The sequence below is a fragment of the Diadema antillarum genome, unplaced genomic scaffold, assembly GCF_040938485.1.
Source record: "Diadema antillarum isolate AM-2024a unplaced genomic scaffold, OU_Dant_1.0 scf00000201, whole genome shotgun sequence".
Lineage (NCBI taxonomy): Eukaryota > Metazoa > Echinodermata > Echinoidea > Diadematoida > Diadematidae > Diadema > Diadema antillarum.
The window spans coordinates 861,234-887,942 of NW_027271090.1; the positions used below are offsets into that span (position 1 = coordinate 861,234).

At 36.8% G+C, this 26,709-nt stretch overlaps 1 protein-coding gene across 1 annotated transcript; it reads left to right on the top strand.

The window, feature by feature from the left end:
* The first annotated feature begins 162 nt into the window (after positions 1-162).
* LOC139723807 (beta-1,4-galactosyltransferase 5-like) lies at positions 163-24,227 on the top strand. Its single transcript, XM_071635013.1, has 8 exons — positions 163-220; positions 15,266-15,439; positions 16,306-16,356; positions 16,929-17,194; positions 19,662-19,778; positions 20,516-20,703; positions 22,772-22,996; positions 24,032-24,227. The coding sequence occupies exons 1-8, from the start codon at positions 163-165 to the stop codon at positions 24,216-24,218; spliced, it is 1,266 nt and encodes a 421-aa protein (XP_071491114.1). The 3' UTR covers positions 24,219-24,227.
* The last annotated feature ends 2,482 nt before the right edge of the window (positions 24,228-26,709 follow it).

Genomic DNA, 26,709 nt, shown 5'->3' on the forward strand with positions numbered 1-26,709 from the left:
GTATACAAACTGGATATCATACTTTCAAAAGGTGGAAAGGAAAACAACAAAAACAACAGTTCATTACCAAGTCTCAGGAAAAGCGTCTTCGATACAGTTATGCATGAATAAACCGGTCTATTATTCGGAAAAGGATACAGTATAAGACACTGTACATCCAACATGTGCTCCCGAGTCAACCCTCCTGGAGTTCAACGCACTGATTGCATGGAAACTACAGGTAAGTATTGTTTGACAAGGTGGGGAAAATAGTGAAACCTAAAGGGCTCACGTGAAAAAAAAAACAAAACAAAACAAAACAAAACAAACAAAACAAACAAACACACAAACAAAAAGTGTTTTGATGAGGAGGGTGAAGAAATCGGAGGTGGGATAGGCAAATATTTGATAGGCATGTGATGAAAAATCGCCCACTGTGCGACATGAGCCTGCGAGCTGGTGCGAGCTGCGCCAAGTGCCGCATGGTTTATCTCGTTACGAAATCAGTCATTTCGTCGACGAAATGATAACGAAATGACCGATTCCGTAACGAAATAGGCCATGCGAGACTCGGCGCCCCATACTTCTCGCATCAGCTCGCAGTTTCAGGTCGCACAGTGGACAAGACAAAAATGTGAAAACGGTCCACACCTCATGTTACATAACAAATAGGGGAAAACGATATACAGGACGGATCAGAATGCAGATTGTAAGCTGATTTGGCGATGGTAGGTGGCTGAGGTACTTGTCCTCGATTGGTGGTGGTGGTAGTGGGGGGGGGGTAAGGATTGAATAAAGAGAGCATAATCGTAACGTCGCTTTGGTCTTATTCTGCAGCTCGGCGTGAAACAAATACACGTAATTTAAAAAAAAAAAAGATCCCATGGGTCTTGTGAAAACAAATACCACGAACATATTATACACAAGTGTATACTCTAATGATTTTCTTTGCTTCCTATCACCATGCTTACGACAGAACAGAAGGTACTCATTGTAATTTCGTTTTTCAGAAGTAGGTAGAGCACTGTCGCGACTCAACGACAGTATCAGCAGGCGTTTGACTATACACAGATACTGCCAGAGGCTGAATAAAGACTAGTTGTGCTAGTGGAATTTCTCATGAATAAATAATGAAGCATTCAAACCCTGGCCATTACCCGTCAGGGTGTTAACCACACACTCCCATACACACTCAATGACCCCTGTGCAAAGTGAACGTTTTGTACAGAGGGTTGAAAATAGAGCAAAATCTGGAACCTAACTGTGAAATTAATCATGGATTTCATGAAACTGATTTATGCTTTCATATTTAAACCACCTTCAACAAAATTGTACACTATTCAGCTTTCACTCATATCAACGACAGTGTTATCTGATTTATAGTTTTTTAATTATTACGAATCAAAAGTGGGAAATTTTTTGAAACACCTCGTAAGCAATTATATAATACTATCATATGAGGGTGAATACATGAAAGGGGAGTGGAAAATGTTTCAAAAGACACATTGACCTTCAATGGAGGCGTTTAGCCCTTAAAATCTGCATTAAGAATGGTTGTTGTTATTTGAATTCCATAGCATCCTCTATAGAGTGAGAGTATGTGGAACAACATTATGAATATTGAGGTCAAGTGAAACGACATAAGGAATACGCACAGGTGGACATCCATGCATGCAGATGTACAACTTTTTCCCCTTAACCTAGTCGACATCGCATATGTCGAATAATCGCGCAAGTCGATGATTTTAAAAAGTCCCGATTTTTCCCCATTGACTTACGTGTAATAATTCACTCACAAGTCGAATTTTGTAAGTCGATGAAATTCCAAGAACACTTTCACGGAAAAACCATTAAATTCACTGTGCCTAAGTCGGATAAGATTTTATTGTGCAATAAATCACTGTCAAAATCACGAGACGCCAGTTTTTGTTTACATAAGAAGTACTAGCCCGACCAGACAGGTGACAAAAAAATGATCTAAAGTATCAAAATTCAAAGCGATCGCATGCGATTGTTGAACTCTCTTCGTGTTTTGAGGCCCGCTGGTACAGCCCTGTCGCGCTAGCGCTACGTACGTCCAGCGACTGGGCTGTGTATAGTCTGTGTATGTTTTCAGTCTGCGCTGTGCAGTGGATGGATGAAGCTACTGAGTTTTCAAAGCGGAAAGTAGGGGGAAAGTTATGGGCACGCGTAAATCAGAAGTACACCTCTACACGCATTTCAAGCCACGGTATGGTAAACTGGAATCAATCACTGCTCAAATATCGTTCATATTCACTTCCCCAAGGTTTAACAAGGGTGTAAAGTAATCGGACCTGTGCCAATACAATGTACTAATGCACTGTCCATGCAAAGTTAGCCGCGGTCCTGCGGGGCGACCCGTGCTGCGGCACACCTCTCCAGCTCTCGGCTCCAGAGTAGACAACATACATGTACATTTATACATAATGTACGTGTGGTGTGACTGTTGTTAAGTCGATTTTTTTTCGACTTACGCACAAGTTGAAAATCGCCTAAGTCGATGTGTTTTGCTCAGTCCCGAGAAGATCGACTTATGCGAGTTTAACTGTACTTATGTATGGATGAGTCTACAGACTTCGAATGCAAATGGAGATATGAAGAAAACATGCTATGTGTTAAATACGTGACCCTAGTTTCCGTTTTGGGGTAAAATTTGAAACAGGAATAAACATACAAATCCGGAATTCAACTGACATTAGATTTGCCATTACAGGGATAGTTGATATGTAGTTCATAATTTTTCATTTATTCTTTTGCTAAACAATTTGGGAGGTAAGCAACTTGGCAGTTGATTTAAAACGATCACATGAAAACTGGTCATTATGGCAAAATAGAGGATTGTTTGAATACTTTAGTAGAATTATAAAAACAACATATAACCACTAATTGTTCATCTAAATGTAATAATCCTTCAGAGCATTTGAGTGAAAAAAAACGTACAACTTGCACGAAATTTGTAGTATAATATGTGGAATAATGCTATCAATTGTGTTACCCAAGTAACTTCATAGTAGACTTGCTAAGGGGGTAAACGCTGCATTTTTTAGTACAAATGTCCTACTTGGCACAGATGTTCCCTAGGGCAATTGAAAAATTTTCATCTAAAGAGACAATCTGTATCTATGCAAATAAGCCTTAATTTGCATAATTTATGCAAAAATACATATAAAAATCGTTTAAAAATATACGTGCATCCAGCGGAAATACCTAATTTGGCAAAAAAAAAATTCTATTGAGTAAGTGAAAACAATTCCTGCAAAAATTGATTTCATACCTATGTAAATTAACATAAAACTTGCATAACCATGCAAGTTATTGTGCAAAAATCTGCATTTTTGAGAGAATTTCTAAATTATTAAGCACTGGATCTTGTAGTACAAAGTTTGAACCTGGGATGGATGTTCCTTGGGTCAAAAGTAAATGATTCATCTGAAGAGACAAATTGTCTCTATGAAAACAACCTGTTATTTGCATAATATGCATATCAATATTTACACATCTACAGATAATCAGAACAAAGAATAAGCCTTAAAGTAACAATGTCTTAAATCTCTTTGAACTTAATATCCAAAAAGCTAATAGAATAAGACAATATTCTCACAGCAACACTTTTCAGTTGCTTAGATTGTTTCCATATTGTTAAATTAACTTAGGCATTTTAAGCACAAATTATGTAAATAAGTACACCAGACGTGAAATTTCAAAAAAAAATATTGATCTTTGAAATGATTTTTGCTAGCAACTTTCCTTCATTGCATAAATGCTTTGCAGGGTGGAAAAAATAACAATCGATAGTGACACTCTTTAAATATGATTATGCAAATCTAACAGTAGAGCCTACATGAACAGATGCAAATTGGAACAATATTGCTTACAAAAGGACTGTGTTTCCCTTGCAAACAGTACACAACACTGAGGTCACGGTTAGAAAATCATTACAAAAAATACAGCCATAGTGAAAATGTGAATTCTAATTTTCATAGTATTTTCCAGGCAATCAAGCGAATAAGAGGCTTTTTACATCAAACTGATTGTGCAAATTATGTGGATGCAAGGGCAGCTGCACACATTAAGAACTTACAAGCTTGATGTAGAAACAAAGTCTGTTTCTGTTAAAAAAAAATGTTAACTCAGTATACTGTGAGCTATATTGCATGGGAACTATGCTAGGAAATTTATACACACTAACATTTTGATATGGCAATAATATGCAAAACTTGTCATGTGAACAATAAAGGAGATGTTATACATGTACTTTAAGTCAAATAATCTCAGTCTCTGACTTAAAAAACAGTCAATTTCAGCCATAAATCAAAGCAGAAATACTATGTCCATAGCCATAAAAGAGTTAATTCGATGGCTTTTACAATTACTAGGATGTGATTTGTCAACAAATCGTCACAGGCTACTGTTTACGTGAATCGTAAATGTCATATTCTCCATGGTTGTGATTGTTTTCCCTTGGGAAAATGTAACTCCCTGGCGGTCCAAAGAATGTTATATTCCACCACATATCAGCTAATACAATGTACCTGTATAGATGATCATGACCTACATGATCTTGAAGCTTTTTCCAAAAAATAGTTATGTTAACTGGTTTAGTGTAAAGATGTCAGAAGTTAAATTTAAAAAAAAATACACAGGTAAAAATGTAAAAGGTATAAAGAATGTCAGAGGTTATACATGTGTGCATCAAAATTAACTTCCATGCGACCCATATACATTAAATGTAATGACGGTGATGACTATACCATGTCACTGAATTTCATGTCCTTTCCTGCTTATCAAGAGGAAACAAAAACATTTGAGAGAGGAGGGCTTAACGTTTTTTTTTTCGATAATAAACAAAGGTATCACTGTCAGGTATAACATGCACAAATATGTACTAAGTTTCATGATCTCACCTTGATTCACATTCAAAATATGAAATAAAAAGTGAAATATAGCACTTTTATCAGAGCTTTGACATTTTGGCAGGAAATTTCCCACTATTTTAGCATTGACCTTGAACTTTTTGACCTTTGACCTCTTGCTGATTTACTCAAAAACTGCTTAATCACTTGCCCCATCATACGTCATCTTTGGACCAGGTTTGGTGAAATTTGCATAGTCTAGTCTCGAGTTATCGCGTAAAATGATACAATTTCTTAAGTCGACCTTGACCATTGACTTCTGGTACATTCGGGTATTAATATGCATAAGATGCTTATTAGGTAGTATTTGCATAGACAAATAGTCTTTTGATATTACAAACCATTTCCTTTTGACTAAAGGAAATGCATACTACTTCCGTAGTTTCGATTATAAAATGCAGTTCTTTGACTGCAAGAAAACTTACTTTACTTTCTTTAGTAATTATGTAAATCAGCTGGTAATGATGGTTTAATAAATTCAATTTCTTTTTTCATTTTGTTTCATAAAGTGTTTCTAACGGGTCAAATCTATCTAGGATGAGATTTAAGGGGAGTTTCTTTAAAGCTTCATTAAGGCTCTTTGTTCTGATTATCTATAGATATGTAGGTATTGACATGCATATTATGCAAATAACAGTTAATTTGCATAGAGACAGTTTGTCTCTTCAGATGAATCATTTACTCTTGACCCAAGGAACATCCATCCCAGGTTCAGACTTTGTACTACAAGATCCAGTGCTCAATAGTTTAGAAATTCTTTGAAAAATGCAGATTTTTGCACAATAACTTGCATAATTATGCAAATTTTATGATAATTTACATAGGTATGAAATCAATTTTTGCAGGAATTGTTTCCACATAATCTACAGAATATTTATACCAAATTTGGTATTTCCACTGGATGCACATATATTTTTAAATAATTTTTATATGTATTTTTGCATGAATTATGCAAATTAAGGCTTATTTGCATAGATACAGGTTGTCTCTTTAGATGAAAAAACTCCAATTGTACAGAGGAACATGTGTGCCAAATAGGACATTTGTAATATAAAATGCAGCGATCACCCTTTCGCCCTTAGCAAGCCTACTCTCAGTATCCTTCTTCGATGAAGGTTCACAACAGAAATGCACGTACAAATCGTAAATTTAGTTGGTCACGTATAAACTGACATCGACATCAAATTTGGAGGGCTGCCATTTCTTAGTTATCAGTTATTAAGAAAACAGTGTTGGCTATAAGGAAAGGGAAACATCTTCCTTTTTCTATTGATACCTGATTAAGTTGACAATTGTAATGCATCACGGAGCACATGGACTTTAAAAACAACAATGACAAATAATGCACTTTTCCAAGCAGTTTGCCAAGTTTGCGTGTTACTGTGAAGGACCAATGCACGTCTCACAGCATGGATGAGATCTGTCAATGCAGTTCACCTCCCTGGTCAATGCAAGTTGCCAAATAGGCCAGTCTGTACGAATGTATGCAGGTTCGTGTTTAGGACTTGTTTTCTCCTAAGATGTTATGGTCCATAACATTTAACATGGTCTTTTGTCCGATAACTTGGTCGCTCCCACAGAGGCCAACCCACACGATCCATTTTTTCTGTTCATGTTCAACACATTGCTCCCAGTGGCAAATCATGTCTTGGATATGAAGAGAGCAAAATGGATAATGGTTTCGCCTTTATGGGAAGGACCAAGTTATCGACAACGTGGCCATGTTGAAGGTTATGAACCATAAAACGTTTAACATGGCCTAAGGAGAAACCCTGAAAAACAAATCTGCAGTCGTGCAGGCTGGCCTAATGATTCGAACACTTTCATTGACAGATCTCACCCATTCAGTGAGACCTGTATTATTGTTCCTTCACAATAACGCGCAAACTTGGAAAAAGTGCATTTTGTCACTGTTGTCTTTAAAGTCCATGTGCTCAGTCATGCACGTCAATTGTCAACATAATTAGGCATCAATGGAAAAAAAGAAGAGTTCCTCTTTTCATACAACCAATATTGTGCTCTTCATACCTGACAATTAAGAAATGGCAGCCCTCCAAAGTTGGATTAGGCCCTACCTCTCTTTTTCAATACGCTCTGTAGTACAAGTAATATAGTATCGCTTGTAGGCCGACAATCTCAAGAGTCCCCACAACTAAAAAAACAAAGCAAACCTCATGACCGATTCCTTGATTATATTTGTGGAATTTCAGAATGCTTCATCTCAAATTATTAGTTCTATAAGTATCTGTGATGCAATTAGTACGTTATGTTATCCTCGAAGACTAACTGATTTTTTGTCCTTGTAGTGTTTGCTTCAAAAGGAAAAAAAACAGAATGAATTGATAAATTTCAAATGAAATATTCCAAGACATAAAAACATTCGGCTATATTGAATGATCGAAAGAACTATTGCAGCAACAAACATGACAAAGGAACAATGGATATCAGCTGATGAAGTTCTCATTACAGCTAACGTATCGGCATTCATAACTCTAACAATCACGAGAAAAGGTAAAAAGCTAAGCGGCAATGATTCCTGAGACACACACATACAAATTGCTATTACCTTAAGAATGTATTCCAACACCCTCTATAAATATTGAAGGCAACAGGCTCAAAATGAGAACATCCTAAGTTCAACGGAAATGATATATGACCTGCGTGTGGTACCATTCAGGTAAATGAGGGGAGTTATATTCGTTTGGTGTCAGGCTATACCAGTCGTGTGCGATGGTGGTTAAGGTTAACAAGGCTACCCTATGGAGGCTTACAGGACGTTGCGAGGCCAACAAAACAAGTAACAACAACGGCCGTGACTTTCTTTTATCTGTAGTACCGAATAAAATAACGAAATGTTTAGCCCATTGTACCACACAAGCAAACAGAGCGAGAAACATTTAATGTCATATACACTGTTGTACGAGCCGGACAATTATTTTCTCCTCGGAGCTCCATTTTGGAAGAGTTATTGACTGTCTGGAGATCGAATCTTTATAGCTCAGTGGTATAATCAGGTGACCCCACTGCGACTACTTTGTGAACTATGTACCGCATGTAAGTATATCTAGCTAATTTTTCATTCATTGCAATAATACTATAACATCCTAATAATGATCAGGCTTATACACTTATAGCACTTCTTTAAGAAGAAATGTCTGCATTTCTCTTTTAAGGTTCAGAATTCTTAGTAAAATCTAACTTTGGATGTTATATTTGTTATAATGAATACTTTTTGGTAGTAATGTCAACGTCATGGTTAAATTATTATAAACATAACTCCTAAGTTCATGATACATCCACAATTCGATCTAATTAGAATACCTTCAATGGATGATTAACAGCGATACAAGTACACTGTGTGCAGACTGTGACAGCTGCCGAAACAGTAGTAGTAGTAGGCACCCTAGTAGTGGTGGTGGAGAGGATGGTGTTTGTAGTACAACAAGCGTATAATACTGGTGGGCTTAATAGTGCAGATAAAAGTGGCATAAATTGTTATGATGGTAGCGCAGCAGTTGATGTATAAAATATAGATGTGTTACCTATTAAAGTTGAAGAAGTTGAAGTATAGTATTGGACAGAGCAAGTTACGATGGTAAAAGTGGAAGTAGTATTGGTAGTAGAGGTGGTTGCAATAGCAGTAGAAGGGGCAGTTCTGGTAGTAGATTTGGAGCAGATATATCTCCGATTCATTTATTTTAGGTAATAATATATGCGTGCTCTTATCAAACTTTTAGCACGAAAGCGAAAATCGTAGTGTAACAATGTAGCCCAGAGTTGCAGGTCATTTGGAGTTTCTTTCACGCCAGATCAAATTTTAGGAAATTATGCACAGTGAGATTCCGTGTTGTGCAGTGTACATTTAAGTATTTTAGAGTTTTACGGTCACACAAAATGGTGCTTGCTTATCATAAAGTTGTCTAGCTAATAAAATTTCCATTATGGTTAAAGCACGAGACATCTATCACATATCCCTTTAGACCGGGTACGGAAGACTTGAACTCAAGTCGAGCATACATCCATCAAACGCAGTCACGCAATGGACTCTCATGTCAACGAAACTTATCAGTGTGTCGGTGAATATCGCAAGGCCCAGCTGTGTAGAAGCCATAGCAATCGTTTCCCCGGAAACGCTACCAGCTCCTTCCTTCCGGCTTCTCTGATCTCAAAAAATGTGTTATTTTATACTACACACATAAACAGACATACACATGCACCCTCACACAACTAACGATTTAACTAATGTATGTTTACTCACGGACATAAGAAAAGAGTGTTGACATCGTGTTGGCAAACGGAAGTAATAGGCATTGTATTCAACACCCATCTTTTAATTGTTTCTTTCACGAAATTCTCTGGTTGTGCACATAATGTGCTAGGAAAAAAGGAATGAAATAAAGGAGTAATTTACATTTTGTAATCATAGTGTATATTAAACATATGTATAATAAACACATATTTTAGATAAACCCTTCAAAAAAAGTTTGGAAATCTGAGTTTGATCAATCATTTCTCATTTTTCCTTAGAAATAATTTATTTGTACTTAGTATCATACAAGGATTGTTTAATTCTCTTTAAAATGATACCATACTTTTTATGATTATCGTATACAAGGAGGTGCAGTGCTTACAAATATGAGGTAAAGTCAGAATGTAAAAGCTGCAAAATGGCCGAATTTTTGACGTCTCTACTGGAGTTTCCTCGTTACGAGTGAGTTCCCAATTGTTTCTTTGGTGTTCATTTACTGTAACATCAGCATTTTTATGGATTGAATCATGTATGCGTTCAACCAAAATGATAAACAAACACACACACACATATAAACACAAACGATCATGACTCATACCATTTATCTCACAGAACCTCGCAACATTTACCACAAAGACATAAAGAAGTGAAATGGCATTGCCTTGATTTTATTGGAATTTCATCTTTATATTATCTTCATTTTGTCGTTATTTTGTCTTTACTTTATGTTTACTTTGTCTTTATATTGCCAATGAGCGTGATCGGGGCTTGCAAATACTTGCACCACCACCTGGCATCGCGTCCTCATTCTGTTGATTAGCTTCGTGATTCACTGCTGAGGAATTACGTTCCACTCGTCAACCAGTATCTGACGGCGTCCTGCCAATTCAATTCAGTTCAATTCATGCTTTATTTCATTTTTCGAAAAGAACATAAACATTTCACTTTCTTTGGTAACAGAGAATAAGGTTGCATATTCAAAACAAAGTAAATTGAGAAAAATATAATCGAGGAACCTTGGAATAAGAAATACGTTGTAATGAAAATTGGCTGAAGTGATAAAGACGATATAATACGTAAGACATCGAAAAATGGAGGGACCCACTAAAAAGACAATGCTTGTAGAATGTGGGCCCCTCAAGTACAGAATGCCAATAGAAATTGAACTGATACAAAAAGGGGAAGAAAGGATGGGAATAAAGTAAAAAAGAAAAAAGTCTGGAAGCCCACTAGGAAGATAGAGTATCAAACAGACATACATACTCAGGCGAGTAAACATAAAACGAAACTGGGACGACGAAACTAATAAAGGGGGACTCATAGACAAGACAGAACGAGACAAGACTAATATAACAGGAAGACAATACAACGGACAGAAAGACAAAACAGATCCAGTGATCCTCGACAGAATTCATTGAAAAAAATGATGGGATGCGTGAAAAGGATACGATTATATAGAAAAGTATAGAGAAATAGAATGAATCAAACCTACTCTGTAGGTGTCTCAGGACAAGAGAGACGAGAAAATACGTGACAGTATATCACTTGTAAGCCAAGTTCTTCGAAAAGGAATTGAAATAAGCCAACAGGCTAATTCAATTCTGTGGGATCATAAACTGGCAATAAAGAAAACTTTAATCTTCTTTTAAATGAATATATAGAGGGGGCATTTTTTTTTATATCATTATTCAGGGAATTCCAGTAAGTTGGGCCAGTGTAAATAAGTGTGTTCTTAGCAAACATCGTTCGTAAAAGAGGTAAATGAAATTCATTGGAGCGTCGAGTGGGATACTCATGGAATGATTGATTTCTTTGAAACATAGAAGCAAAAATGGACGGGAGTGAGTCGTTGCAGTACATGTACATAAATTGCCCCCAAATTATATAAAAACAGATCTTTAATTTTAATGGCTTATTGGAGGAAAATAACAAATTTGAGTGGGAGGGTATGGAAGGATAACAGATGACACGGAGAGCTTTCTTTTGTAGAAGGAACACTCTATCCAGTAGATTCTGATGAGTGTTACCCCATACTAAAACACCATGATTGAAGATAAGGCAATATCAATGAAGAATATAACATAAGTAAAATAAACAGAATTGGAATTGCGCTGGCCTAAGTATTCAGTAAAATGATGCTCTGACGGAGGAATATTTTGGGCGTAATTTTCACCTTTTCATCTTTGAAAAGTAAGAATTGAAAGCATTTGCAATGTGAACAGGGTCACTGATGATTTCATCATTCAACTTAATGTTGTCGAAACCAGATTTTTTACTCGAAACATTCATAGCTTGCTTTGTATTCCAAGTATTTTTCATATCAAACTTGTATCTTTGCAATTGCTTAAAATAATATATTTTCTTTTCAATAATGTCGTTGCATTTGTGACCCTCTTCCCCACAGCTCGGCCAAGTTGATCCCAAAGATGTTCTATGGGGTTAAGGTCGGGGCTGCATGAGGGCCAGTCCATTCTGATGATGCCCTCTCTCTCTTTCGAGAAATTTGCGTACACGTCTCGATCTATCATGTGGACTTGCCTTGTCGTCTTTTTGAAGCATCTCAGCTTCAATTTGTCCTTTGGGCTTTTTGAACATTGCTTACACGTGGCACGATGTACAACCATAAAAATTGATGAGCCATCAAAATTGCCTGGCATGGAACCACTGAAAACTTGAATGTGAAGTTAAGATGTCTATCGAAATTTGATTTCATAGCTGACCAGATGAGAACAAAAGACATAACACAAAAGAACATGTTCTCCATTTACTCTTCACGACCGTTCTCATTCATATGGACGGTTCTTGTTCATTTTGCAACTTTTCAATACATACCTTATCAGACACTTTTGAGTACAGCACTTTACTTGATAGCATAATCATAATGAGTAAGATACCATTTTAAAGAAAATTTAATAATCTTTCCATTGATATCAAGCGTATACCGTACTTGCAAAATGGAGAAATTTACAACTGAAGTCAGATTTCCAAACTTTTTTGGAAGGGTTTGTATACACTATATGTGTGTATTATGTAATGTATGTACAGTATATGTGTGCACTATCTGTTTTACCCTTTAACAAACTACGAAATAATCGCCAGATAAGAGGGTTTTCTTGTTAATTTTGGGGAAATTTTGAAAAGCAAAATTCTCAACAGGCAAACATGGCAAATGAACTAAAATGACGATGGGAATGTTGTTCATCTGTGATGCTTTAGTGGGTGGCTACGCCAAGTTTTTTCTTTCGTTCTTTCTTTTTTCTCTTCTTCATTAACTCTGTTTTGTATTTTCTTTTTATTGAATTTATTTTACAGCTGTAATAGCATTTTAATATCTATCACACAATTGGAGTATGTTTGCAATGCAACTTTAAGCACTTTGATATTTCAGAACATAGACGAATATCATAATAACTGTATAGTTTTATACTCTCGGTTCAGAACATAGATTATGCCCTTAATAGAGCTAAAGTGATTTTGATAACGGCGACTATCAGAGACGAGAGTGACACGCTCCCGTTTTGACATATTGTTCATTGTTGTCTTTCCGAGAAATATAACAACGAAATACTTTCTCTTATCACTTTCATATACCACAGATTTGGTCGCCGACGAGTGTGGAATGTCATATCAAGCCCAGCGATTTGGATTTGTGCGATCTGCTGCTTTGGTCTCTTTATATTTTTCAGCAGTAGTCATGGAAACGACTTTGAAAATACACGAAGAAGTCAAGGTGTTTGATATGACGCACTATTATTGCTTTACCTACACACCTTTGTATCATAATCGTTATGATTACACTTCTGTATATTATGTGATACACCCGCATAACACAAAATATAGAAGAAAGGGAGTGAGTGTGTGTGTGTGTGTGTTTTTTTGTATGTGTTCATGCAAACACTCTGTCACCATTAGTGTCAGAATAGCTGTTGAAATTGGAATTATGTGGAGATGAAAATACAGTATGTGACCCTGCATCACAAAACCAACAAAACGTCAACAGACATGGCTTTTTTATTAAGGGCAGATTCAGAAAGAACAGACTCTAAGCTTTAAAATGATGCATAACTCAATTCAAATTAACTTTCCTAACTTATCTAAATACTGGAAAGAAAGCACCCACTCTGGAAAAGTGTGAACCTAAGAAAAGAGGCTCTAAAATAATAGCCTATTCAAACGCTTTATCTTTACCGAGACGTGCAAGCTGTGCGATAAACCAGGATATAAACCATGGTCGCAGCAACAATAAAGGAATTCAGCATGCTCTATCAAAACATTCTCTCTATGATTAGTTCCAACTTTCAAAGCAGAAGCATTATCTTTTCAAAAGTTATCGAGGTTGAAAGTAAAGAGTGTGCAAAGGATTTTCCGGAAATGAAAAGGGGGCCCCCTTAAAACATACCTGGTTGCACCACTCTACAAAGAAAGGGCTGTAGAAAAACTGCTTGAAACACACTTTTCCTTTCATTTTGTGATCCCAAACGTAAGCATTATGTAGAAGAAGAATAATGTAGAAGAAAGATATGTCTTTCAGAAAATATGAAAAACTTGAGATTGACTTGGTTGACCCGTTTCACTCTTTTTAAGTCCTCACGTAAAATCAAGGGGTGCGAGTTTTTGTTGGTTTTGTGATGCAAGGTCACATATAGATACTGAATACTTCGGTGATCCCTCGCATTTAATTATCCCCAAGTTGAATTATCCTTCGGGTTTATGCCAGGTTCAAGTGTTGTGCGTGTGTGTCACACACAAACACACTGCTGTGGCTTCTGACCACCCGAGCATTGAGAATTAAGGGTTTCTGGGACGAACACTGCACTAGGGCTTTCTATAGCTCAGTCGGTAAAGCACCGGTCTAGCAATCCGGAGGTCTCGGGTTCGAATCCCGATGGAATCCCATTTTCTTTGCTCACTTTTCCACTAATAATTTATATTCTTTCTGGTCAGTTTATTCTGTCTTTATTTGTTACAAACTCAAAAAGCTGCATCACTTCGGTGATCCCTCGCATTTATCCCCAAGTTGAATTATCCTTCGGGTTTATGCCAGGTTCAAGTGTTGTGCGTGTGTGTCACACACAAACACACTGCTATAGCTTCTGACCACCCGAGCATTGAGAATTAAGGGTTTCTGGGACGAACACTGCACTAGGGCTTTCTATAGCTCAGTCGGTAGAGCACCGGTCTAGCAATCCGGAGGTCTCGGGTTCGAATCCCGATGGAATCCCATTTTCTTTGCTCACTTTTCCACTAATAATTTATATTCTTTCTGGTCAGTTTATTCTGTCTTTATTTGAATACTTTCGTAGATATTGGCAAGTAAACTTACAACTGTTACAATCTATTTCACATATCTCGCTAATTGTGAATGATCAGATATTTAATTTACAGAATATGTTTTTGACTGAAAACACAAAATTTCATGAATTGTTTTGTCCTCCTTTTATCCATATCAGTCTCACAAGCATAAGTATTCTTTTTGAAAACTTTTTATAGAATAATCTCATTTCCCCCACTTTGCCCAGTACATTTCTTGAAAAAAATATATATCTTTAATATTATATAATATATATAATATCATATATATTATATAGATATATACGTACATACATATATATATAGATGTATGCATACATACATATATAGATAGATATATACATACACACACACACATATATATATATATAGAATAATCACCATCATTATCATCATTATCATTATTATGCTATGAGTTCAAGTGATATAGTTAGCACTTGTGCTATCTTTAATCCTTTTTGAGAACTACATCTTGTAATGTGTATTGCACTTTTCTTATTTTCTTCTCTTTCTCTCTTTTTCCTTTCTCTTCTTTTTCTTATGTTTTCCTTAGTCCATATTTGTTCTATACATGTAATATGTTCTTGCCAATGAAAATCAGTTTACTTTTTTTTTTGTTTACGCATATGTGTTTGTCTAGCTTGACTTACGTGCAAGTGTATTTTGAACTTTTGTATTCATTCATGTATTCTTGTATTTATGTATTCATGTACTCATTTACTCATTTATATGTTATTGTTTTAATAAACTTCAAACTTCATAAGTGAATTTAAAAAAATGTATTCCCTTACAGATTGGATTTTGATTAAGGGTCCGGAGAGAAAGTTTACATCCCTGCACCTTCAAAATGGTAGTGGGCCTGCGACGGTTTCCTCTCATGGCATAGCTGGTATGGAGGGTGGAACGACCGAAGAATTCACTCATACCAAGTCTTACGACTCCTACGATAGTGGTTCCGTTGACGACGGCAAGTCATGGCTATAAATACAACTGATTTCTTTTTTATTTGAAAAGAAATTGAAGAATATCATTTATAAAAACAAATAGCGAACATACTTTTTGTAGCATTATTGCAGATATGTGCTATTAAACGAATATTGTTGAGAATGCTATCTTTGCTCTTGGAAAACATCTGCAACTAGGATTGCACAACTATCTTATACATATAATCTCTCTTTTTTCTCTCTTTTTTTTTCTTTTTTTCTTCCCATCTGTCATTTCAAAATCAAAAGGCAACAAATAATATTCTTTTTTACCTCTTATATCATGAGGGTTTTTTTTTTCTTAAATTGTATGATATCTTGTGTTACGTCACACAAGAAAAAAATATCTGAAGAGCTCTTCTGACCAGAACAAAACTACTCCTTTATATCCTAATCATTGAGTTATTTCAGAGTGGAGTTGTGTGCATCATATTGTCGTCCTCTTGTGAAAGCAGAAAACCATAAAATTTCAAATAAAATGACGATCATGATTATAACAAGCAATTGCGATATCAATCTATCATAACAGTAGTTACTATTCGTACAAATTTTAACATTGGTGACAGCAGCAGTAAACATAGCCGGTAGAAATGAATATTACAACGGTCACTGGGATCAAACCCACGCTTCACTCATACTACTGTGTTCACTCCGCTTCCCTCAGGCAGGGTATCACTATGTGTCACACACGAGGATATCTAACTACCAGTTACATTCAGTTTTCAAACGGACGTATTACATCCATTTTCACATCCGGGTAACTACAAGAAAGAGGGAATAAACTAAATGAATATGCTTATTTCTTGCGCTCTTTTTTTTTCTTTTCTTCGTCTGTTTCCTATGTACACAGGGGATGTCGAGGTGTTGGAAAACGACGTATGCAGACTTGGGTCAAAACAAGGTGACAAGCGATTTATAACTTTTCCGACACTGTAACAACGTGAATGACTGTAATTGTACTTGTATAAATCATAGTACTGAGTATAGAGTTCATAGTGGTAGTAGCAGCTGCAATAGTGATAGTTAGTAGTGAGTTTTTAATGGTTCATTATTTTTGTTTTTACTTTATCAATTCAATTGATGTGGTAGATACAAGCATTAGTAGAAATATTTGCAATGTAGCATAGGTGGCTGCAGCAGTAGTAGAAGTAGTTTATGTGATGATACAAAACAGATATGCTATCAACGATTTATTTAATCAAAGCAATAATAAAAGGTTTGTTATAGTTGTTGTCATTGATGTTATGCCGAAATAAGGCCGTAATGATAGTAAATGACAACAATAACTGCTTTGATCGTGAGCCATTGATCATCCAAAATCCCACGGCTGCTGAACTAGATAAATGCCAAAATTTTCCAAAAACAGCTTTAAGCCGTTTGGATATTCGCAAATCTTTGACAAAGAAAGAAAGAAAACCAAGTAGAAATGCCAATTTGTGTTTTTCATCATTAGAACATTCCAATAATCCCCAGAAATGAATGCAGCATTCAAGGTCACAGTTGCTGACGTCGATCTCCGCAGCGTCGAGGACGAGGTCTTCGCAAAATCACGATCCGATGTCGTGCTCTATGTCGCCAGAATGCGCGCCATCCTCTCCACGATCCGTAGTCTTCCCTCCGGGCGCTATCTCAATAATGCGGCTTACAGGGCAGAAAATGAGAAGGGCTTGGTCATAGGGGATTACGTGTACCGGGCAGGTGGCCACTGGAAACCAATAAACTGCGAGCCAAGATGGAAGGTTAGAACTCCTCCGTTGATATCGTACACACATGACTTTCAGAGAGAAATTCGAGAGATTTTTTACTGTTTTATGGTTGTTGTTGTTGTTGTTGTTGTTGTTTTATTTCCTCTCCTTTTTCTAGAGAAGAGATGTTATAAACAACATTTCTAAGCAGGAGATTTAAAAGACCAACTTCCAATAAATCAAGTTAATTGAATTAAGTTATATTATGTCGGTATCGATTAAAAGGGGAATTTCGAAGTAGAGAAAAACACATTGGCTGCAGTAATATGGACTAAATTCTCCTGGATTTTTAATCAAACCAATTGTAATGTTCATGAATCATTATTCGAACATTGCAATGACTGGACCCGAGACTGACACCGCTCTTTTGAATCCAGGGTCAGTGTGTCTTTAACACTTGTTTGATATTTGGATTACCCTGATAGCAGAGATACCTCAGAATGACGTCAATTTCACGTCAGCGCTGTCGTCAGAAACTGTCGCCAATAAGACGTATTTTTGCTCAAATGGAAGACGTAAAAAGACGTCATTTTAGACGTTAGAAAGGCGTTTTAATTGATACAGAGAAAAGACGTCTTAAAGAGTCTTTTTGACGGAAATAATCAGAGAAAAAGAACATCATTTTGATGTCGTTTTTTAGCCGAGACATATTAATTAGTATATCACTACAAGATCTAATGAACTGTGGGCATCTTCAGGTACAGCCTTACGAATCTAACCTAACATACATCAATTTCTAAATCCTATACCTATGACTATGCCTACAAACTAGACAAGGTGATGATGTCATCGATTATGGTACTCTGGTCCACCTCAACCTGCGCACAAATGTACACTAATTGTTGTTGTGCTGTTTAAATGAAATCATAAGACGATCTTGCGTTCAAACATCGTAATGGTTTATACTTTTATGACTTTTAGAAGGAAAGGGTTTATTGTAAATCTTTAAGAATGGGGCAAAAACCGTAATTTTTAGGTGTTTTCTTTAACAAGACATGTGAAGGTGGTGAAATCATTGCCTTTTTGTGCTCCTGGTACAGTTATCCATGTTGTGGGACGACATCTTGCAAAACTTCAGATTTCATTAATTTGTCGCTTAACATCGATTTTTTTTCATGAAACCTCTGGGGTTTTTTTTTTCATTTCATCTATATCTATTTAATCAATTGTCTCAACTTGAGTACGGATTGCCTTGAATTTAAAACACACATTCGATTCATTTCACAGACCATAGCTTCCTGTTGTTGATTATCTGCACTTCTTGTGTACGTGCTTCACAAAGGTTATTAAGTGATTGTACCGAGGTATTTCCTTTGTTTCGTTTGCTTTAAGCAGAAAGTGGTAATGTATGTGATTGTATGTGTAAGCGCTGCATGAATATCTGTCGTTGCTTTGTTTGAAAGAATACACATTTACCTGTACATTCCAATATGCACGGGGTTCATACATGAATAAAGTTTTCATGGAGATTTATCCAGTTTTTCAAAAAATTTAGTTACAAGCCAATTTCAAGAGAAAGTGCGCATTGACCTAGGACCTATGTCTGCACATGCTAAGATTACAACTGTGAACTGGTTTATTGTTGATACTTCTATATGTGACCCTGCATCACAAAACAAACAAAGAGTCGCCAGACATGGATTTTTAGTTAAGGGCAGATTCTAAAACAGCAGACTCTTAAGCTTTAAAATGATGTATAACTCAATGGAAATGGACTCTCCTCACCTATCTAAATATTGGAAAGAAAGCACGCACACTCGAAAAGTGTGAACCGAGAAAAGAGGCTCTGAAGCATAGGGTCTATCTGTCTATTCAAGCGCTTAATCTTTACTAAACCGTGCTAGCTGTGCGATGAACGAGACACACAAAAAAAAAATAGGTTGTAAACCACTGGGGCAACAACAATGAAGCGATTATCAGATTAAGTTGAAATTAAGCATGCTCTATGAACACATTCTGACCATGATTATTGCCAACTTTCAAAGCAGTAGCCTTATCCCTTCAAAAGTTGTTAAGACTTAAAAGTGAAGAGTGTACAAAGTGTTATCAAGAAATGAAAAGGGGCCTCTAAGACATACCTGATCTCACTACTCTAGAAAAAAGAGTTGTAGAAAAACTGCTGATAATGCACTTTCCCATTCATTTTATGATCCCAAACTTCAGAATAATGTCGAAGAAGGGTAGCTCTTTCAGAAAATATGAGAAACTCAATATTGACTTGGTTGAACTATTTCACCTTTTTTCAGTCGTCACGTAAAATTAAGGGGTGCGACTTATTGTTCGTTTTGTGATGCCCGGTCACATATATAGGCCCTATGTGCGTGTGTGTGTGTGTGTGTGTGTGTGTGTGTGTGTGTGTATGTGTGTGTGTGTGTGTGTGTGTGTGTGCGTGTGTGTGTGATTTTGAATGTATCACAATCATAATCATACACAGTGAAATTTCTCGTCCTTTCCAATGCAGGTAGCCATCGTCATTCCATTCAGGAGGCGCCACGCCCATCTCTCGGTGCTGTTACGTAACCTCATACCCCTTCTGAAGCTGCAGAAACTAGAATTTAGAATTTTCGTAAGCGAGCAGGTAAGCAACTTGCTCCGCCTCAGATTCCCACCCCTGGCCCAGAAACCAGAAGCGTACGGGTTGTACCTCGTGTTTACATAAGGATTTGGGAGGCCAGTCGCGCCGTGTTCCTTCCAGACTCGAGTCTGGCGTGACATCCGAGAGAGCCAATATGAAAGGGGTATTAGTCATGTATTCAGATGTCCTTTCATCTATCTTCTTGATGAACTGTGTCGAGCAAACGTGCAAAAAATATATGTATTATAATTCATAAACACATTGATTCTCGGTATATTAAATCCATATTGATGGATCACATAGTCCTGTACGAGACAGGAAAGATTTGTTTGATTGCTTGTTTGTCCCCAAAACATTGCCTTGATAGATTTCCTTTGGGAAAATAATGAGAATACTCATGTATCATTATAGGCAACTTCATTTTCAGCCACTGTGAGCTATCGAATGCAATTTGCAGAATAGCCATGGAATGGCAGAGTAAAATGGTAGAAGGACGACACCACCACACGCATTTCGTTCGGCCCCTTTTCAAGGCGTTCGCAATTATTGTTGTAATATACTTGCAAGAAGTTACTATGGCGAGCTGTCGGAAACAAAAACGGTCAGCTTTTATGGATTCATAGGTCCCTGTAGGTTGCTGCCATGGCAATTGCAATAATTCAAGTGGCAAAAATAGGCATCTTAGAGTAAAATAGGATCTCTTTTCATCCTTTTACCATGCCCGGTCTCGAACTCGACAGGACAACGACGTCATTTTCAACCGAGGCTTGATGAAGAACATCGGGTTTCTGGAGGCCACCAAGTTCGGCTGGTGGGACTGCGTGATCTTCCACGACATCGACCAGATCCCGATGAGGGGCGCCAATTATTACGGCTGCGATGGGATGCCGAGACACCTTTGTGCAAGGCCCGAGGAGATGGCATACAAGTAAGGCTCGAAAGAAAGGGAGAGAGAGAAAATTGACTCTTGAAGAGATAAGAAGGAATTATACATATATATATATATATATATATATATATATATATATATGTTGCGAATTTACGTATTGGCTCCAATGTAACGAAGAATAAACCGGTAATGCAATATTTCGCCAATATAGAGTTTATTGAGCAACTCAAATTTTCGGTGGCTTCCATCCACCCTCTTCAGGAGTTTTTCCGCGTCTAGACTCCTGAAGAAGGTGGGTGGAAGCCACCGAAAATTTGAGCTGCTCAATAAACTCCATATATTGGCGAAATATTGCATTACCGGTTTATTCTTCGTTATATATATATATATATATATATATATATATATATATATATATATATATATATAACACGAGGAATCAAAAGAGAGAATGCAAAGAAAACCCAAACCATTCTTCAGTTGCATTGAACAATGAATCAAACAAACGTATGAACTTGTGAAAATTGATGAAAGTTGATTTTAAAAAGTAGCGAAGTATAAGACATATAACTGTCACATATATTCTCTCGTAAAAATCGCACAGTTGGAAAGAAAGACAGACCATGCACATGGTAATATCAAGACGATTAACCATTTCATGGACACACCCTTCATCGAGAGTGTGAACCAAAATGAGTCCATTTAGGGTTATTGATTTATCATACCTTTGGAGACGCTATTTACAACAAGATTTGGGTTTTTATACGCTTTACTTTGGTATGAAAATACAAAGCTGGCCGAAAGCGTAGAGAGCATCTACCGGGGGTCATCTCATGAGACCGACAACTACGAGTCATACAGCCTACGAGTTTGACGCTAGGCAAATAGGACCCACGAATTCGACACTATCGGTAAAAACAGCCCACCTGTTTGACATTACAATTTAATGTATAGGTCTCGTGGGACTTAATGGATAGGTCTTGTCTGCCGTGTTTGCTAAAAGTCGAACTTATGAATTATATTACTCGTGGGCTGTATGACTCCTGGGTTGTTGGATTCGTGGGTGTCAAACTCGTGACGTGTACCTTGCCTCACCAACCAGGAAGCAGGAAGTATTCAATTTCATTCTATTCACTTCATTCACTGAATCTTAATCAATGTTAATGAGAAATTATGCAAATTAGTTTAAAAAGTTCGTTTATTCTATTATCACAACATCGTTTTTAATTTCGAAAATTAAACGCTACCAATCCGAATCGTTCAGTAACCAAGTTTTCTGCAAATTTCACCGGCTGAATCCATACTTATAACTGCCATCATGACTAGACTGTTGAAGCAATCACAAATTTGTAAGCGCTGTTTTATTATAGTCTTTATGTATTAAATTTACCAAATATATGTTACTTTCTTTGATATCTGTGGGATTGGTTGTTACGAAAGTAACCATGGTAACACTGTGTAATCTGTGTCGAAACTTAAAGAATGAAATGAAAGAAATGAAACATAGAAAATCTCCTGTTAGTAATTTTACAACACAGCTTACATCCCTACTGATTCGATGCATCTAACATTAGTCATGCTTAGATTTGATAGATTAGATCATGACAATGATTATAATAATGAATAACACTTATAAAGCTCTCAATACCGATGTTTCTAAACGCATTAATCCGAAAAAAAAAAATTAAGTAAGATACAGCATTATGCACATATGATAAAGCAACAACGACAACAAGATAAGAATGTAATGCAAACAAAAATATATGTCCACGGTTTTGATAGCAAAGAAAGGGATTTCTTCTCCTTGTACGCTGATTAAAAGGTCAAACCAACTCTCGATGTGAAAGCAAAGGCATCGTGAAAGCAAAACAGTCTCTTGGTTTGAAAGGGGTGTAATTCATTTTTTATTCCATTCAACCAATTTGTGCGCTTTCGTCGTTCATACATTGTAGGACCTCCGGAGGTGAATCGAATTTCAAAGACAAAATATATCTTGTTTAGCTATCTTGTTTGATGTTTTGCGTAATTATGAAATTTCGAATTAAACAGTAGAAGTAAAAGGTTGCATTTTCCCCTCATGATTACCAGAGTATTCTTGTTTTTGTAGACCCGCCTACCAGCTGTTGTTCGGCGGCGTGGTAGGAGTGACTGCGCGCCAAATGAAAGGATCCAATGGGTACTCGAACTTCTACTGGGGGTGGGGTGGTGAGGACGATGACCTATTAAAACGTCTGCATGCCCGTGGGTACCAGCCTACACGTGACCTCAGACAAGGATACTACAGAACCCTAAATCACACCAAGAAGACCGAAAAGGAACTTTGCGAAGAAGTGTGAGTAAACAATCAACTGTGAATGAAACCAAAGAATAAGTATGGATTGAGTGAATGCAGCGATAGAAATAGAATACATGTTTGAGGGGGGTCTAGGGCAATTAACCCCTGGGCAATTACCCCGGACCCTTCCCCTGGGCCTAATCCTAATCTAATCCTGAACCTAACCCTAACCGAAACCCGAACTCTCAACCCTAAACCTTACCCTTACCCCAATCTTTTCTCTAACCTTACCACTAACCAGTATTTAACCGGGAGTAATTGCCCTCTGGGGGTAATTGCCCGGATTTGAGGAACATCTGACAATCTGCAGAAAAGTTATGCATTTTTTTTAGATTTTCAGTGCAGAAATATATATTTTGTGACGTCACTTATGGAAAACAGAATATAGAGTGTTTGAAGGAAATTCAGCGTAATATATTCCCGCTTTTCTAGGATAATGAAATATCACTTAACTTCTTTCGGAAAGCAGGGGAAATGTTATTACCCTTAAAATAATAATGTCGATATACGAGCCGAGGGAATGAGTACTTTACAGGAAATACACAATTTTGCAGGCTGATCTGTATTTTTATTTTTTACATAAGGTCACAAAATGTTGTAGTCTTCTCTTCCAGTAAGTGATGGCTGCAGAGAAAATCTAAAAATTCATAAACTTTCAAAGTATGGCCTTATGTTTCTCAAACTTTCACTGATGAGTTTGACTAAATACGAGATTGCAGCATTCACTTTGTCCACGTTTGCATGCATAAATCATTCGATTTTAGTTTCATTCCTCTTAAACCCTTTGCATGCCACAGCATTGAAGCCAGGCTAAGACACTTATTAAAAACATTGCTGCGAAGGAACGTAATCTATATGTCATAGGTGCATCCATGTGCAAGAATTCAAGAATTTATAGTGTAGTTGCAGACGACTTTGCTAAAAAACGGAAGGAAAGAATGTCAAGCAGTTTGTCAAGTGGGAGGTCAGTTGCACCAATCACAAATCTTGTTTTAAATGTACTGTGCTATCACTATATCCTCCCCATTACAGATATTGTCTCTTGGGCAAATCTAACGACCGCATGCTGTGGGACGGCATCAACAACATCACTTACTCCAAGGAACGACTGGACTTGTCTCTCCTTTACACACACGTGGCTGTAGATATACGGAAGGAGTCCTGGAACAGCGGCTACGCCCCGTGTCAGAAGCAAAAGAAATCGACTGACAGGAGATGACAAAACGCGATTTCACAGTGGCATAAATGAATGAAAAAGATATATATATAATGTATTTTTGCCCCTACATCATATGGGAAATTGCAAATAAAGCTTCTCAAAAAGGCACTTTTGAAAATGATGCCCTTTGGATTTTTTTTTCAAAAATAAATCTTGCAGTTTTGATTAGTTTTTCATAAGATGAATACATAGATGCAGGTATTTATCCTTGATTAAGGGGGTGTCATCATCACCTTATTGCCTACAAAGCACTGTAAAACACTTTGATTTATCAAACAGATTAACTTGATGTATTTTGAGCTGTTTCAGTGGTAGCCCAAACAAAGAAATACATTAAAATGACACAATCATTCAAAGTTGTGTGATACTGATGACTAGTTTCTACCAAGATCTAGTACTACAAGAACATAATAAGAGAACAAATTCAATTTAATTCAATGTAGGTTTATTGCCAATGAAAAAGAAAAATGGTTGCAGTTAAGCAGAGTTTGGGGGGGTAGAGGGGGGATGGAGGGATTTGACAGAATAGATCAACATAAACCAGCAGAGCTCGTATGGGATGAATTCTTCCCATTGCGTGCATTCTCCATAGGGCTCACACGGGTGATTTAATAATTCCCCATAGAGACGTGTGTTAAAATTCAAAATTCAAAAAATTCTGTAAAATAGTTTGGAGAAATGAGGTGTTTCATCTTCACTAACCTGGATAAGTGAGCTATACCCTGTCATCCATCAAATTTCCAAGGCAGGTTCCTCGGCTCAAACTCTGTCCAAGGGTCCGCAAAGCCATACTACGAGTTCTTTTCACTCAAAGAATCACCTATTTTCTGTACACGCACCCAATGAAATATAGTCCCTTCAAATTCCATGAGAAAAGCTTTCATCTTCAAACCAAAATGCAGTTTGTAGAGGAATTCATACTCAATATCTGCAGCTACTCAGTTTTATGCCAAACTGCGTTAATGATTTTTAATTAATTTTTTCTTCATTCATTTTGATATCTTTGGTACGAATTTGTGAAGGGGTCTGGGACATTCCATTTTATTTACAGGTGTGAGCCCAATAGAGTGATCCCGTGAGTCTCGCCATCACGTGATCTTATCTTGCTGCATGACCAGATGACTGCAAATATTGTTATTGTCCCTTTCACAAAGGTTCATCATGCAAATGAAATGTAGTCCCCTAAATTGTACATGAAGAGTTTGTCGAGCAGTGTGGAGAATAGAATTCAATTCAAGTAATTTCTGCAACCCCCCCCCAAAAAAAAAAAAACGCCATAAAAGACTGAAAATAAAACATTGTCATTTTCGTAAAATAACTTGTAAAGTCAAGTGTTCAAACAAATTCAATTTTTATATAAAATACAGTTAATTGTTGTATTTTCACTTTTACAATACACGCTGTACAATCACTCTTTACAACTTTTGGCAATAAACATAATGATGTTTGACGCGATGACAGTCCTTTCTTGACATGATTAAAGGAACCATAGGTTAATATAAGTATAACAATTTCCTACACTATACTTATACTATATGTTTTCTTATAGTGGTTTATTCCTCTCTTTTTTTTCAAGAACAATATATATCTATCATCTTTAGCGGTAAAAGTCTTTTAAAAGTTTTTAAAAAGATGCGAATTGCTTCAGACAATTACGCAGAGCATTCCATACACCGGATCCATGATGTCTTAAAGATTTGTCAGCTATCGGGTCCGGAGTCGGTCGGGTTATTTGGAGGAGTGTTACTGTATGTATACTGATTGACTGATAATGAATGTTCTTGTTGTATGAAAAATATTCATTAAAAGACAGTCCTGGTCGGTAAATATCACCGGAAGAAAAACGATGTATCTATAACGAGCTTTGAGTTTCTGGTTGGACTTATAAAGAAGAAAGCGAAGAAGAAGCCATACGCTCTGAAATAGTAAGAGTTGTCAAATGGTATTGTTGTGAAGACCTATTGTCTTACCAGGGGTGTAATTATCTTCCACTTTAAATATGACACAAGTGGAAGCAAGCCCAATAATTATGTGTCAGTGTGTGCGCGGGTGTGAGTGAGTATGCACTTGCACGGAGCTTCAAGAGCTATTCGGTGATTCCGAGCGTTGTTGCAAATACATGCGTCTCATGTCTCACAATGTAGGCCCTAATTACGGTGAATTAATAAGGATACTAAGAAAGGTATCATTACCGAAAAAGTAATTTTGCTTTAATCAAGCAACTGTTTCTTTGCTCGCTTGCTGAATTGGAATGATGGTGATTTTAAATCTTGTAGGTCATTCGCATTGTTGGGATGGTTGTCCGTCAAATTACTAGGATCTCTTTCATATGAACTTCATTGTTATTGTGTCGTGCATTCCATCGTTAGGATGTCATTCATTTCCTTGATAGGATGTCGTACGCCGCATTGTTATTGTGTCGTGCATAACTGTCATCGTTAGGATGTCGTTCATCTCATTGTTAGGATGTCGTACACCTCATTGTTATAGT